We start from the raw sequence: 14,928 nt of genomic DNA, 5'->3' as shown, positions 1-14,928 counted from the left end.
CTATCATCTATCTATCTATCTGTCTATCTATCTATCTATCATCTATCTATCGTCAATCTATCTATCTATCTATCATCTATCTATCTATCTATAATCTGTCTATCTATCTATCTATCATCTATCTATCATCTATCTATCTATCTATCTATCTATCTATCTATCTATCTATCTATCTATCTATCTATCTATCTATCTATCTATCTATCTATCTATCTATCTATCTATCTATCTATCTATCTATCTATCTATCTATCTATCATATATCATCTATCTATCTATCATCTATCTATCTATCTATCATCTATCTATCTATCATCTATCATCTATCAACTATCTATCATCTATCTGTCTATCTATCTATCATCTATCTATCATATATCTATCTATCATTTATAATCTATCTATCTATCTATCATCTGTCTATCATCTATCCATCTATCATCTATCTATCTATCATCTATCTATCTACCATCTATCTATCTATCTCTATCATCTATCTATCATCTATCTATATCTATCATCTATCTATCATCTATCTGTCTGTCCTATCATCTATCATATCTATCATCTATCATATCTATCATCTATCAATCTACCATCTATCTTCTATCTATCTATCTATCTATCTATCTATCTATCTATCATAAATCTATCATCTCTATCTATCTATCTATCTATCTATCATCTATCAACTATCTATCATCTATCTGTCTATCTATCTATCTATCATATATCTATCTATCATCTATAATCTATCTATCTATCATCTATCTGTCTATCATCTATCTATCTATCATCTGTCTATCTATCATCTATCTATCTACCATCTATCTATCATCTATCTCTATCTACCTATCTATCTATCTATCATCTATCTATCTATCTATCGATCTATCATCTATCTATCCATCTATCTATATCTATTATCTATTATCTATTATCTATCTATCTATCTATCTATCTATCTATCTATCTATCTATCTTCTATCATCTATCCTGTGCTTTGAGCCCTGGGAAGAGTCCTGGGTGGCTCCAAATTGCTCATAACTATTTCATCTATTTCCTTCATCCCTCGATGATCCCTCTGGGAAATCAGGATCAGGATTTATAGTGAATAAAGTACAGACTTTGGAGTCAAGCAGATCTAGATTCAAATATTGCTTTACTTTCTAGTATCATGTCATGTCCAGTACTGACTCTCCTCTTGAACTAAGAGTTCTATCCTAAGTTGTGAAAGGTATCTCTGTTAGTCAGCTCCTTGTTACTACAATGAAACATCTGAGGCAATCACTGTATAAAGAAGAAAAGTTTATTTTGGCTCACAGTTTTGGAGGTCTTGGTGTATGATTAAATCACGATGGGGAACTCATGGTAGAGCAAAGCTGTTTACCACATGATGGCCAAAAGGCAAAAAGGAAAAAAGGAGGAGCTGGCATCTCAACATCCTCTTCATGAACACAGAGACTTCAGTGACTTGAAGACTGTCTATTCAGCCCTGCCCCTTAAAAGAACCCATACTCTTAAAAAAAAAGCCAGGTTGGGGCTGGAGAGATGGCTCCATGGTTAAGAGCACTGACTGCTCTTGCAGAGGATTGGAGTTCCATTCCCAGCACCCACATGGCGGCTAACAACTGTCCATAACTCCAGTTCCAGGGGAATCCAATGGCCTCTTCTGACCTCTGTAGGCATTGCATGATATGGGTGTACTCACACACATGCAGGTAATACACTCACACACATACAAAAATTTAAAAAAGATTAAATAAAGAACATATTTTTTTCAAAGCCAGGTATGGCAGTGCATTTTTAATTGAATTTTTGTGATTTTCATAGAATATGATTTGATGGGAGATCACTTCCCCTTATTCCCCCTCTCAGTTTAATATTTTCTGTAATATATAATGAGGTCCATTAAGTCTAATTTGTGTCTGTAAAAGTCCATCAGTGTGGGTCCATCCACTGGCAGCTTGTCAACCTACCAAGAGTCCCATCCTTGAAAGAGACTGCTTTCTCTCCTTCGCCACAGCCATTGGTTGTCAAAATTTCCTTAGGTTGGGTTGGGGTTTCTTGTCCACATCTTCATGTCTATGCTAGAATTTTTTTTTTCTGGTTTAAACTTGCATGGGACTTGCATATGCTGTCACCACTGCTGTGAGTTCATGTGAGCAGCTGACCAGCTGTCTGGAAGACTCTGTTTCCTTGTGGTCATCTACCACTTCTGGCTCTCACAATCTTTCTGGTCCCTCTTCCGCAATGGTTCCTGAACCTTGGGAGGCAGAAGTTTGAAACAGATTTCCTGGTCAAGGATAAGCACTCAGTGCATGATTTTAATCCCAACCCTGCAAGGCAGAGACAGGTGGATCCCTGAGGCTCTCTGGCTAGCCAAGCTAACCTATTGGGCAAGTTCCAGGTCAGAGAGAGATGCTGTTTCAAACAAGGTAGAGGCTCCTGAGGAAAGACATCTGAGGTATCCTTTTGCCTCCACATGCGTGCACACACATATGCAGGCACACCTATATACATAGATGCTCCCACATATACATATGGACCCAAAGACCCAAGAACAGGCACACAGACACACAAAGTTTTTAACATCTACACACACACACACACACACACACACACACACACACACAGATTCTCATTCCCAAATATCACAAAACCTTTGTTTAACATATGGGCATTTTGGGGACCCTCTAGGTCCAAATGATAGCACTGTCTTTCTGAAGAGAACCTATTTCTTGATGCTGTTGCTTCTTCCTCTTGGTCTTGAAACAACTTCAGTTTTAACCCTTATCATGTTATATGCCTGGTACACTGATAAACTACTTCACATTCACTAATTTACTTAATTTTAAATATGGTATTGTGAAGGCGATATAATTATTATCATTGAGACAAACTCACTGAGATAACTCTCAAAAGTCACACTTCTAAAATACTATATTTATTATTTTTATTTTATGTGTATGAGTGCTTTGCCTGAATGTATGAAAGTGCACCTGTGTTATGCAGGGCCCAAGGAAGTCATTAAAGGCCCTGGAACTGCAGTTACAGATGGTTATTAGCTGCTTTGTGGGTGCTGGGAACCAAACCCAGGTACTCGGGAAGAGCAGCCAGTGTTCTTAACCATGGAGCCATCTCTCCAGCCCCAAGTCACACTTCTAAAACATAGGCTGGCTAGTGCTGAGGGGGTTGAGTGAAGTCCAAACACTAGTGGAGAGAAAGAGAAGGCTTTGGAATCAGGTGCGAGGACTGCCCAAGCTTCCTCACCTATTGAAAGAACAGGAATGCTCTGTGAAAGTGCCTTGAGAAGGAAATGGATCAGTCTATCTCAATGCCTGCCTCAGAGCGCTGGGAAGCCTCAGATTTCATGAGTACTCACCCCATCACCTGGCTCAGCCATTTTCCCTCTATATTCATCCTATTCCCAGACCAAGACATAAATCAGGCAGGAGGATCCAGATCAGAACATCTATCAGAATTCCTACATAGACTTTCCTCTATAGAGAGAGAGAGAGAGAGAGAGAGAGAGAGAGAGAGAGAGAGAAAGCACTGTTCAAGCACACATGCTTTCTGCAGTGACCAAGCAGGAGTTCATGGGGATAGTGGTAATAGATCCACACCTGACATGCTTTGCCAGATTCTAAGAAGTGGAAAGCAGATGGGAGAGGCCCAGGATTTCACATCTGGCAACAAGATAGAGCACAGAGGTGGATGATGGGGGTCTGAGGTGAAGGGGTTTCAAGATGTAAAATGTTGTTCAGGCTGTGCCCCTGTACTTAGTTAAGTTCTGGGCCACAGTTCCGAGGCTCCTGCTGCAGGTTCAAAGAGGCTGAACACAGCCTTCCCCAGCCCAGCTCCTGCTGTCTCTGGTGGTTATCAGGAGTCCAAGCTCTCCTGATGGAGAAGGAAATGTGGGGGCAGCCTTTATCATCCCTTTAGAAAGGATGGTTGAAAGTGCTGGGAAGCCCAAGGGCAGCCTATTCCTGACCCGGTAGAAAAGCTGGCATGAGAGAGTAAGGCCTAATACTTCCCTCAGCTCCTCAGACCAGCTGGGATTCTATTTTTAACTAGCACTGTCTTAAGTTGACAGCTTGGAACGCCTTCTCCCTCATTTTTTTCCTTCCTCCAGTCTCTTGCAGCCTAGAACCTGGTAGAAACAATGATGGGAATGACCCTAGAAGTCGTAAACAGAAGACCTGCTCTCCTTTCTCGCTGTCCTTCCCTCCTCCAGACTTTCCCTAGGGTGGTTAGGGGGTGGATGTTAGAGGTGCATTGACTGCGAAGCTAATGGCACTTACATTTCAGGGCTCCTTTCCAAGACCCTGGTCAGTATCCTAGCAATTTTGTGTCTGCTAATTTTGTTTTATTTTTCTGTAGCAAGGGCATCAAAATGATGTACACTTCATGTCTCATAAAACTTAGATCTGCTTACCTCCAGTCAGCACCTGTGTCACTGTTTCTTTGTAACTATTTATTCTATGATAATTTGCCTTGTGGGTACAATGTATTTAGGGCATACTCACCATCTCCCCTGCACCCCCTCAACTCCCCAGGACTCGCCTCCTCCCCATCCCAACACGCCAGCATGGAGAGGGACAAGGATCACAATGCACCACCCCTAGCTGAAGAGCTATGGGCTGTTCTTTTTTAAAAAATTAGATTAAAAAAATTTATCTATTATCATGTGTGTGTGTGTGTGTGTGTGTGTGTGTGTGTGTGTGCAGGTGCACATGCTACATTCTGTGTGTGAAGAGCTAAGGTTGCTGGCCACTGCCTTTCTCTGGGGCTAGATAAGTTTTATGGTCAAATGAGAAGTTCAGATCTGGGACTCCAACTGAGGCCCAGCCACACACTCCAGCCCTTCACCCACAGGTCTGTGTTGTCATATCTAGTAAAGGTGTTTCTATTTGGTGGTATCTTGGCCAGTTCCTGATACTGCAGGAGAGCAAATATTTAATAAAAAAAGCCCTACTCTTTAACTTCTATATACCTGTCCTGGTCTGATACCTGGTATTTTAAACACACATTGAATAATTTTAGTCTTATGTAGTGTTTCATCTTTTCATCAAAAATTTAATAAGCATCCGTTAATGTAGTACTTTAACAATGGTACCATGTGGGAGAATGTGCTCAGGAATCATGATGTGTCATCGATATCCCACCTCCCACACTGAGTCTCAGCTACTACAACACTGGAGTACGGGGAGGTCCGAGACCAGAAGCCAGAGGATACAATCGGCCCCATTTCACCTCAGACCCAGGCTCTTTTGCACAGGATTGTACACAGCAGTGAGTAGTTATGGAAGGGAACAGACAAAATCCACACCTGTTTACCTGCCCCCCAAAATTCAGAAGGTCCAGGAGAAAGCCAAGTCATTTATTATTTTATGAGGAAGTTTGCTGAGAGAAGAGGGGCAGGGCCAAGGTTCCCAGCGGAAATGGATAAGAGCACTTTTCAGTGCTGAAAGGCCTGTTTGTGAGGAAGGTGTGCAATTTGGCCTATTGGTATTTTCAAAGCCGGTTGGGGAAGGGCACGGTGAGTCAAACTGGGGACAGACTGGAATGTCCTGAGTCAGTCTTGTGTTAGGCTTGTGGCCATTAGAGAGACAGTGCCACTAATGTGAGGAATAGGTCAGCCCTGGTCAGAGCTCTCCCTGTACAGGGAAAGTTCACTGCTTGGGATGCTGTGTCTGCTTGTCCAGGGCCATCAGTGCCAGGTGTCTAAAGATGGGATGCAGTCCTAAAAGAGAAGTGTGCCCCCCTTTCCTGTGAGAGACTCAAGTTCATGTTTTCTATTGGTCAGCAAAGCTACAGTTTTCTGTGTGTTGGGGTCTGTCCATGCTGCTGGGTGTCCATCTGTGGTAGTCCTGGGTTGTGTTTCTTATGGAATTGGATGGGTCAGTGTTTGTAGGGATCATGTGCTTTGTCTCATCCTCCAATCCCACAAACCTTCAGCCAGGCCCTAGCGTGCTGATGGTGGTGTAGCTCAGCCTGGACAGGGAAGCGATGGAAGGGGTAGGAGGATCCTCATCAGGAAGTGGCCGGGGGCGTGCTCGTGGAGGTCGTGGGCAGCAGCGGGAACACGTGTCCAGGCAGGCCTGGCGAAAGCGACGGTGCATGAAGCAGTAGACTAGGGGGTTGACACAGGCCGAGGCATAGCTCAGCAAGTGGATGAACGAGATGGGAGCCCCCGAGAGTGCCCGGTGTGCGCCCCTGGCGTCGAAGGCACGCCAAGTGTTGGCGCTGTACACCGGCAGCCAGCACAGGAAGAAGAGCACGACGATCACCAGCAGCATCCTCACTACCCGTTTCTTTGCCAGCAGCTTGGCCTGGTTGGGCCGGGGGCCAGAGCCTGACCCGGGGCCTGACCCAGGAGTGGGCGTGGTCAGCGCAGTCAGCTCCAGTGCAGGCCGGGAGCGTGGAAGTTGCACGTAGCAGCCGTCACTGTCCTCCCCAACCAGGCTAGTCTCAGGCCGGCAACGCCCGTTCTGATGGACAGGCCCTGGGCGCAAAGGATGGACGGTCCAAGCAGAAGTCAGGGTCGTCCTAAATTCCAGCCCAAGCCCCTCTGGGGCTCCTCCCCCACAGCCTTCACCCCCGCCCCTCCAGCCGCCTTTCTTCACTAGTTTCAGACCCACCCACGTGATGCCACTCCCATCCCGAAGCCCCGCCCCTGGTGCATTTCACCCACCTGGTGCACCCGGCAGGCCTCCTTGGTTTCGAACCCGGCTTTGGCTCTCGCTGTCGCTGTCACCGTCAAAGCGAAGCCCTAGGTAGAGCTCTCGGGAGATGAGCCCGTAGGCCACAGCCATAACCACACCTGGGATGAAGAATAAGAGCAGGAGCAACAGCACCGACCTGGAGACAACACAGACCAGCCGCGCGGGTCTCAGGGCGGCCTGTCACTGGTGGAGGAACAGGCAGACTAGTATCGCTAGGGCTGCGGCCAGGTGGAGACGGGAGGATCTGGGGATGCGCAAGAGAACCGGCGAGGGGCCCCAAATTGGAATTCCAGTGTGAGGGGGCTATGGGGCTGGGGGGCGGCATTCTTGGAGCAGGACTGCTCGGCGGAATGGATGTAGTCATTTGATGGAAATGAAGAAGGGGATTCTTAAGATGGGCGGGGTGGGGGTCGGCGTCTCACCAGGTTTGGCGGACCCTCGCACTGGGCCAGCGATGCACGCACTGCAGCACCCGAGGCCCCACTGGCTGCACCACAGTGTACACAGGGTAGGGTATCATAAGCAGTCCAGACAGCAGCCACGTGGCTAAGATCACCCGAGCTGCGTGGGAGCGAGTCTGCCACACCCGTGCTTGCAGTGGTCGGCAGATGGCGCTGTACCGCTCCAGGGCGATGGCCACGAGACTTAACGTGGACACACTCACCGACACCCCTAAGCAAGGGAAGAGGAAAGGGTCACCTTGGAAACATGTACTGCACGCTCACCAGTATGATTTCCTCCTCCCCATCAAGTAAGATCCTTTTTGTCAAGGAAGAGAATGAGCCTGAGGGGGGTGCGGGGGGTGCAGGGGAGAGGTTTGGTTGTCTCACTCACCCATGAGATAAGAGACTGCCTTGCAGATGACTGTGCCAAAGATGAAAGTGCCCATGAGGTTGGGCAGGAGTGTGAAGGGCATGCAAGCCACAGCTAGCAGGAGATCGCTGACCGCCAGTGAGAGCAGGAAGGCGTTGGTGACAGTTCTCAAACGGCGGCTGAGTCCCAACACCACAATGATGAGCACATTCCCCCCAACGCTCATCAGAAAGATCACTGCATACAGGGTGACTCTGATGGCCAGTTCCAGTTCTGGGCAGAAAAGGGGAGATGGCAGGAGAGGGTCTGGGTTCCATTCAGCCAGATCCTCAATACCGCTTAATTCCGAACCCTTAGTACCCAGCCAGATCCTCACACCTAGAGAACACTCCCTCCACACTCCAGGGCATGCTTAGTAAATGGGGACCTCAAGTTCTTTACCATCAAAACGCTGAGCCTTTGTGAAATTGGCCCAACTAGGCTCTTCCTTAAAATCTCTCTCTCCTTAGGGTCAATTGCAAACGTTGTTTTTCTTTCTTTTTTTAAAAAAAAATTAATTTTTTAATTTTATGTATGTGAGTGTATTGCCTGCACGTATGTAAGTGCACCCTGTCGTACAGTGCCTACGGAGGTCAGAAGAGGGTGCCGGATCTCCTGGAACTGGACTTATAGACAGCTGTTAGCCACCTATGTGGATGCTGGGACTTGAACTGGGGTCCCCTGCAAGAGTAGCCAGTGCTCTTAACCACTGAGCCATCTCCCTAGTCCCAAGCATTGGTTTTCTTTGCAAACTTTTCCCATTCACTAAATCGTTATTGTACAAGGCCCTGTCCTCATCTCTGGACACTTCTCAAGATCTGTCACTACCAAATCCAAAGCTTCCTTTACTATTCTGTTGAGCCTCCCTGTACTGTTTGATGTTGTTGACCACCCACTCCCTTTAGAACCATATTGAATCATGTCTGTGTTTCCTAAAACAAGCAATTCCCCAACAAAACAAAACAGTCATTCACTACTCTGTACTGTCCACAAGGCCTCCCTTGGGACCATCACCTCCTCCCTGTGCTGCATCCACTCAGATCACTCGATGACTCAGTTTCTTGAACGCATCAGGAGCACTTGTGACTCCATTCCTTCTCAAGTTGACTTCTCTGCCTGGAATATTTTTTCATCAGCCACCTGCTTCCACCCCCATCATAAATGTAAACCTGCTCAAGTCCTAAAAGTCCCTTGTGCATCAAGAATCAGATTGACTGCCGTCTCTTTGCAGGGCTTTTCTGTACACCTCGTTTGCCATTAATCTCCCATTCCTTTGACCCACACATGTTCCTTATTTCTTACACACTTATTAGAACCCCCTTCTCTTTTGCTATGTGCTTTAATAATCTCGTCATTCTTGAACTCAATAAAGATTTACAGAGCACTTCCTCTGTGTTAAGCACTAGGGACAAGAGGGGTGACTGTGGCAAGCTCCCTGCCATCTGAGTGCTCACAGGAGGGAATCTTAGATACTTACACAGATAATTGCCACAGGACCGAGGTTGAGAGATGTAAAAGAAGTCCTGGGTGCCCCAGGAGGGACTAATACTGCTGGGTGAGTGAGAAGGGCCAGGAGGCTGACCCTATTTGTTTGTGTCATTGTCTATTGGGAGATGGATTCATCTTTGGACCTTTGTATCACAGGCATGCAGACCTGCACAAAATTGGATTGAATTGAACCGGACGGAATCATCCATACCCATGGCCTCTGAGTGAGGGAGATTGGATCTTGAAGGGCCAGAGAGCAAGGGCAGGTCCTCTTAAATTGTGGAGTAGGAAGAGCTTAGAGGTGCCGCCATCTCCTCTGGCTGACTGGTCTCTTTTCTTAATGAACTCTTGGCTTAGTTCCAAAATTTTATTGTTTTCTCATAACAATAGCCAATTTATTTAGAAGTTGTTATAGGCAGAGAGTAAGCACTATTAGAAATTCCCAAGCAGGGGGCTGGAGAGCTGGCTCACTGGCTAAGAGTATTTGCTGCTCTTGCAGAGGACTGGAGTTCAGCTCCCATCACCCGCATCCCACAGTCCTCAACTGTCTTCAACTCCAGCTCCAGGGGATCCAATGCCTTCTGGTCTTTGCAGGCACTTGGATACATGTGCACAGATACACATACAGATATGCATACACACATGAAAAGAAATAATAAAATAAATCATTAAAAAATCCCCAAACAGGGCTTATCAGTGAACTAAATCAGAAGAGAAGCTCATCCCTGGATGCCGACAATGTTTCCCTCTTGCAGCTCCCTTGGGGCCCTGCCATCCTTCACATTCTTTCTCCCAGTCAAATCTCAACCTACATGTCTTCTTCTCTGTTTCTCTATGTTCTATCATAGCCTCCCAACCTATTATATTTACTTTTCTCTCTTCCCCAATAAAGTATGAGCTTCTTGAGGACAGGGACAGGCTCACCACATTCAGCACTGTCTACTAGCACTTGACATGCCTCCCGCAGGAGATAGTCAACATACCCTGGTCAGTAACTCTTGAATGAACTTTTGAAGCTGGAAATGCACCTGTTTTTCTTTCTCCTCATCTACCCCTTACTTCTGTAAAGGTGCTCCATGATGCCTCTCCTTTCTGCCTTTATATGTTGGGAGACACACGTTGGAGGGTCTTGAGGGATCAATGACACTGTGATTTGGATGCAGTTCTTGTACTCTTATAGGTCTACTTTTCAAGCTACTTTCTTTTTATAAGGAAAGACTATGGAAGGCTTATGTTGTGTGACATTTGAGGGGTGTGTGTGTGTGTGTGTGTGTGTGTGTGTGTGTGTGTGTGTGTATCCTGAGTCAGCACAGTGACTTCAGTGACCAGAACCCTAATTTGGGATGGAAAGGTGGGAGTACCCCCTTAGGCAGCATGTACTGTCTCCTTAAGCTCCCCTGAGATAAAAGCAGAGAAGAAAACAGCCAAAGGGACTCAGATGACTAGAGCTGTCCAGTTCTTCCTTGGGACTGTGCAAGATCTCTACAGATAATGGCAGAGAAGGATGAACAAAGAATACAGACATCATGATATGAAACAAAAGCTATGTTTGGGCTAGCAGTATAGCTCAGTGGGTAGAGTGCTTGCCTAGCGTGCACAAAGCCCTGGGTTTGAGCCCCAGCACCACATACACTGTAATCTCAGAGGATGGAGGCAGGAGGGTCAGGAGTTCAAGGCCAGATTAGAATACATGACACCTTATCTTAAAAAAAAAAAAAAGTCAGGTTTTTCTAAGGAAGACTGCACAGAGCACTGAAGCAGCTGATGCCTTTACTGGTGTGTCGGGTCTGGTCACGTATGCATACAGGCATCATAATATTCATGTCTGACTCTGTAGTGAGCATCCAGCATCCAACTGACTGTGGGAGACATTTGGGTGAATGGGATATATCCTGGGTTCCGTGAACACTAAGTAAGGGAGCAGAGGTGTGTAGGCAATATCAGAGCACTGAGTAATACTTTAGTCTTTGAGAATAATAAAATAAGGGTTAAAGTAACCCTTTATTTCTCTGGGAGATTTCTGGAGAAGGGTAACAACTACAAGTCTAAAGGTAATATCAGCTTGAATGTAGGTTATATTTCAGTTTAAAGAACACCCAAATAGCAGTTATGGCATTGGGATAATCAAGGACAATATCTATCTATAGATAGCATCCCTTTTGAAGGTGAAGCATGGGCTACATTCAGAGCTCTGTATGCGAACTGGGGACTAGCCAAGTGATGTAGGCAATGACTGAGGGGGCAGTTGTAATTCCCAAGTATGTGTGGGCAGTATTTAAATGATTGTAGATGTCAGGTGTTAACATGTAAAGTTAAGCTACTAATCTTGATTGTGGGACATTGCTGAGAACCTGAGTGAACATGGGAAATATTTGAGTCTTTGCTGACAGTATCTGAGTGTGTGAGAATGATACTACATGATTTTTCTGGTAATATCCAGGGGTGTGGAAAACCTGTAGTCCTAGGCACTCCAGAGACTTAATGCAGGAGAATTGCTGAGCCGCCCAGTTCCAGTCCAGCAGGCACAACATATGAGACCTTGTTTAAGGTTTTTTTTAAGTGTCTACTCATTCCCTCACACAACTCAACAGACTTTCTAGCATTATTCTTTCTTTCCAACTTCTTAGAAGTTTTGTCTACTGCACTTGCTCATATTTTATAACCCCTTCCTTGCTGACCCAACCCTCAATCTACCAAGTTGGGTCTCAAGAACTGAGTATTGGATCCCAATAGCACTAGTCTGTGGCTCTTTTGTTCATTTGACATTGTTTACTCGAGACTCTTCTTTCTTGCTTTCCACAGGACATAGCTCCTATTTCTGCTTCATGTGAATCTCTTCATGGACTTTCCTCCCCTGTTTTCCTTTTGCACTGATTTTCTGTAAAGTCCTGTTGCAGAGTCTCTGTTCTTTTCATTCAGTGTGATGGCTTTTTAATATATATTTTATTTATTAGACTGGCAGATCCCCAGGAACTGGGGTTATGGGCAGTTGTTAGCGGCCATGTGGGTGCTGGGATTTGAAACCAGGTCTTCTGCAAGAACAGCCAGTGTTTTCAATCTTTGAGCCATCTCTCCAGCACCACAATGAGATGTTTTTTTTAAAAAAATGATTTTATAGCCAGGCATGGTGGTGTACACCTTTAATCCCAGCACTTGGGAGGCAGAGGCAGGTGGATCTCTGTGAGTTCAAGGCCAGTCTGGTCTACATCATGAGTTCCAGGACAGCTGGGGCTACAGGGAGACCCTGTCTCAAAAAGACCAAAAAAATTGATTTTATCCATTCTCATTACTTTCAGTACCTTTTCTAGGCATTGGCTTTTCAAGTCTGTATTTCTAGTTCTGACCTCTGATGAAAGTTACAGATCCCTGCATTCAACAGCTTGTTGGGCAACCATGAGTGTTTAAATTCAGTAGGTTCCAAACTGATTTTATAATAATCCCTCTTCCAAACCTACTTTTGCTCCTTTGTTACTAAGGATTAAATTCAGGGCCTTGCAGTCACTTAGGAAAGTGCTCTAACACTGAGGTATATCTCCAGCTCCTCTTAATTGTGTTTCTATGATATGCCGTCAACATCCATTCAACTGCCCAAGCTAGAAACTGGATGTCATCCCTTGACCTCATCTGCCCTCTCTACTTCTAATCAGTCGCCAGGTTCTGTTGATTCCATTTCCAGAAGTAGCCCTCCAATCTAGCCACTTCTCTCCATCCCTACTGCCAGTCCCTCAGTCTAAGATAGCATCATCTTTCAGCCAGATTTGTGTAATGCAATCACTTTCTGAGGCATCTTTCTGCATCCATCTCATCCTCTCATCCATTTTCTACATAGCACGACTAATCCTGTCAGTGCTGCTGAACCTTTCAGTAGATCCCATTGCCTTAGGGACAAAAATCTACACTCCTAGCAAGGGCTTTAAAGCTTTCTGTAAATACTCAAGGCTGGTTCTAACCTAAGTGTTGATTATTTACCTTTAATGGTTCCTGTTTCCAGCCACTCAGAAACTGTTATATTGAACAAATGTGCCAGGCTGGAGGTGTTCCTCTTGTAAGTTCACTGTCTCCATCTGTCAAGATACTTCTCTATGTGCTGCCATTCCCCGATTACTTGTCTCCCTTTCTAAACTCAGAACTCCATGAAATAATTGTGTCAGCTTTGTTAGACTCATATCCTTGCTGCCTAACAAAATTTCAGGTTCAACAAATACTTCTGGAATGAAAGAATCTAAGTAACAGTGGGTGACATCCAGACAGAGAAAGCATAGGTTATTTTATGAGGTAATTAAATATGTGGATTATATTTTAACTTATACTTCTAGAGTTTAGGTTAGAATCCTGCTTAGCACTGTATCCTCTCCTAGAATCCAATTCCTTCCTTCTGTTTACCGAACCCTAACTTTAAGACTCTAGCTCCCAGGTTGCATCATGAGTGACCCCATCTCCTTTGGGTACCTTCTTGCAGACCTTCCAGGCTGTGGAATTTCCAGGCTTCCAATTTTCCCATCCACCTTTCTCCCTGTGTACCTGACTGTGGGCTGATGAGAGTGCAGGCTGTGTCTAGTTCAGTCTTGTCTAGCAGGTGTTCAGTAAACACTGAAAGCAAAGGTTGGTGCCAGAAGGGGGAAATGCAGTTTAAGATGTTGGAGGCAGTGAAGATGTTAGCTGATGGGAGGAGTGAGTCACTTTGAAGATAGGTTTAGTGGAAGCGATATGAGGGGTGGGTGGGAAGAGAAGGTGGTGACACAAGGATGGGGAAGAGGGAGGCTGCAGCTGGGATGGGGAAGGAACTTGGAGGCTCCCGAGAAACACAAGGTATAGAAGCAGCGCTTGGATCTGGGAGGCAGCGGTTTGAGGACAAGTGAAACAGGAAGACAGTAGTAAGCAGCATCACCCCAGTGACCAGCTAAATTCAGAGCTTGGGAAGACTGGGTTAGGGTGGGAGTCACAGACTACAACTCTAACTTCCCATTCAGGCATCCAGAGAGCGGCTCAACCAGCCCAGCCTCCTTTTTGTTTTCTGTTCATCCTTCCCTTCCCATCTCTACAGCTGTGTGGGGATGACCAGAAATCGTGGGTATCATAGGGGAAGTGTGAGACCAAGGGCTGTGTGTGAACCGGTGGTGTGAAGGTGTGATGGAGCTGTAGGAGCTGTGGGGCCCAGTGTGAGAAGAGGAGGGACCTGTGTGGTGCGGAGGAAGTACTAGGAGGGCAAGCTAGGGCATCTGAAGGTGCAGAGGTCCTGAGCGCTCCCTAACAGTGCTATGGGATGCCTCTAGAGTTTGCGGGAGCAGCTTAGGTAGGCACCCACCTCTGGTCCCGGTTCCGCGGATGCGAGGGGGCTCGCAGCTGAGATTGCCAGCACTGCTGCCGTTGAGGAAGGGGGCACCTGGGCGGCACAGAGAAGCGCCGGGTCCGGGTCCCGGTCCGGGTCCGGGCCCCTGCAAGCTGCGGTTGAGCTTGAGCAGCTCCATGGCCCCCGCGGAGCCCCACTCCACTCCGCCGAGTGGTTCCACCTGCTCCCGCTGTGCTGGCGGCTCCGGCTCCCGCCCACTCCGTCGCCCTCCCCTCCAGGTCCCCGCCCCCAGCCCTGGCCCTGGCTGCTCCACTCCTCCACCAGCCTCGCCTAGGCTCTGGTCGGACTCTGGCTCCGGTCGGCTTTTGTCCCACCAGGTGACACTTGGGGCGCCTCCCCCGCTGGAGTTCTGCGTGCTCTTGGGTCGCTGCTGCCCAGGCTCGTCCCCGGGCTACATTCTCCCGGCTTCTCTCAGCGGTGCCTTTCCTGCCTCCTAACCAATGCCCCCATTTCTGGGGAATTCGTGTGTGTGTGTGTGTGTGTGTGTGTGTGTGTGTGTGTGTGTGTGTG

At 46.5% G+C, this 14,928-nt stretch overlaps 1 protein-coding gene across 1 annotated transcript; it reads right to left on the bottom strand.

Moving 5' to 3' along the window:
• Positions 1-5,369: 5,369 nt before the first annotated feature.
• Cckbr (cholecystokinin B receptor) lies at positions 5,370-14,876 on the bottom strand. The gene is made up of 5 exons (XM_008837378.1): positions 14,374-14,876; positions 7,563-7,814; positions 7,151-7,400; positions 6,698-6,864; positions 5,370-6,508 (listed from the first exon to the last, which is right to left on the bottom strand). The coding sequence occupies exons 1-5, from the start codon at positions 14,534-14,536 to the stop codon at positions 5,958-5,960; spliced, it is 1,383 nt and encodes a 460-aa protein (XP_008835600.1). The 5' UTR covers positions 14,537-14,876; the 3' UTR covers positions 5,370-5,957.
• Positions 14,877-14,928: the final 52 nt, after the last annotated feature.

This window comes from Nannospalax galili, unplaced genomic scaffold (genome assembly GCF_000622305.1).
Source record: "Nannospalax galili isolate Female #2095 unplaced genomic scaffold, S.galili_v1.0 scaffold398, whole genome shotgun sequence".
Taxonomy (NCBI): Eukaryota; Metazoa; Chordata; class Mammalia; order Rodentia; family Spalacidae; genus Nannospalax; species Nannospalax galili.
The sequence above is the reverse complement of the archived record's forward strand: the minus strand, read 5'-3'. Positions and strand labels throughout refer to the sequence as shown.

What these genes read in the sequence shown, in the direction of transcription:
- Cckbr (XM_008837378.1), bottom strand. Translation starts at nt 14,536, where the DNA reads ATGGAGCTGCTCAAGCTCAACCGCAGCTTGCAGGGGCCCGGACCCGGA. An exon ending in CCGCGGAACCGGGACCAGAG is followed by an intron (nt 7,815 to 14,373) that starts GTGGGTGCCTAC and finishes TTTTCTGCCCAG; the next exon opens with AACTGGAACTGGCCATCAGA. An exon ending in GGCAGTCTCTTATCTCATGG is followed by an intron (nt 7,401 to 7,562) that starts GTGAGTGAGACA and finishes TCCCTTGCTTAG; the next exon opens with GGGTGTCGGTGAGTGTGTCC.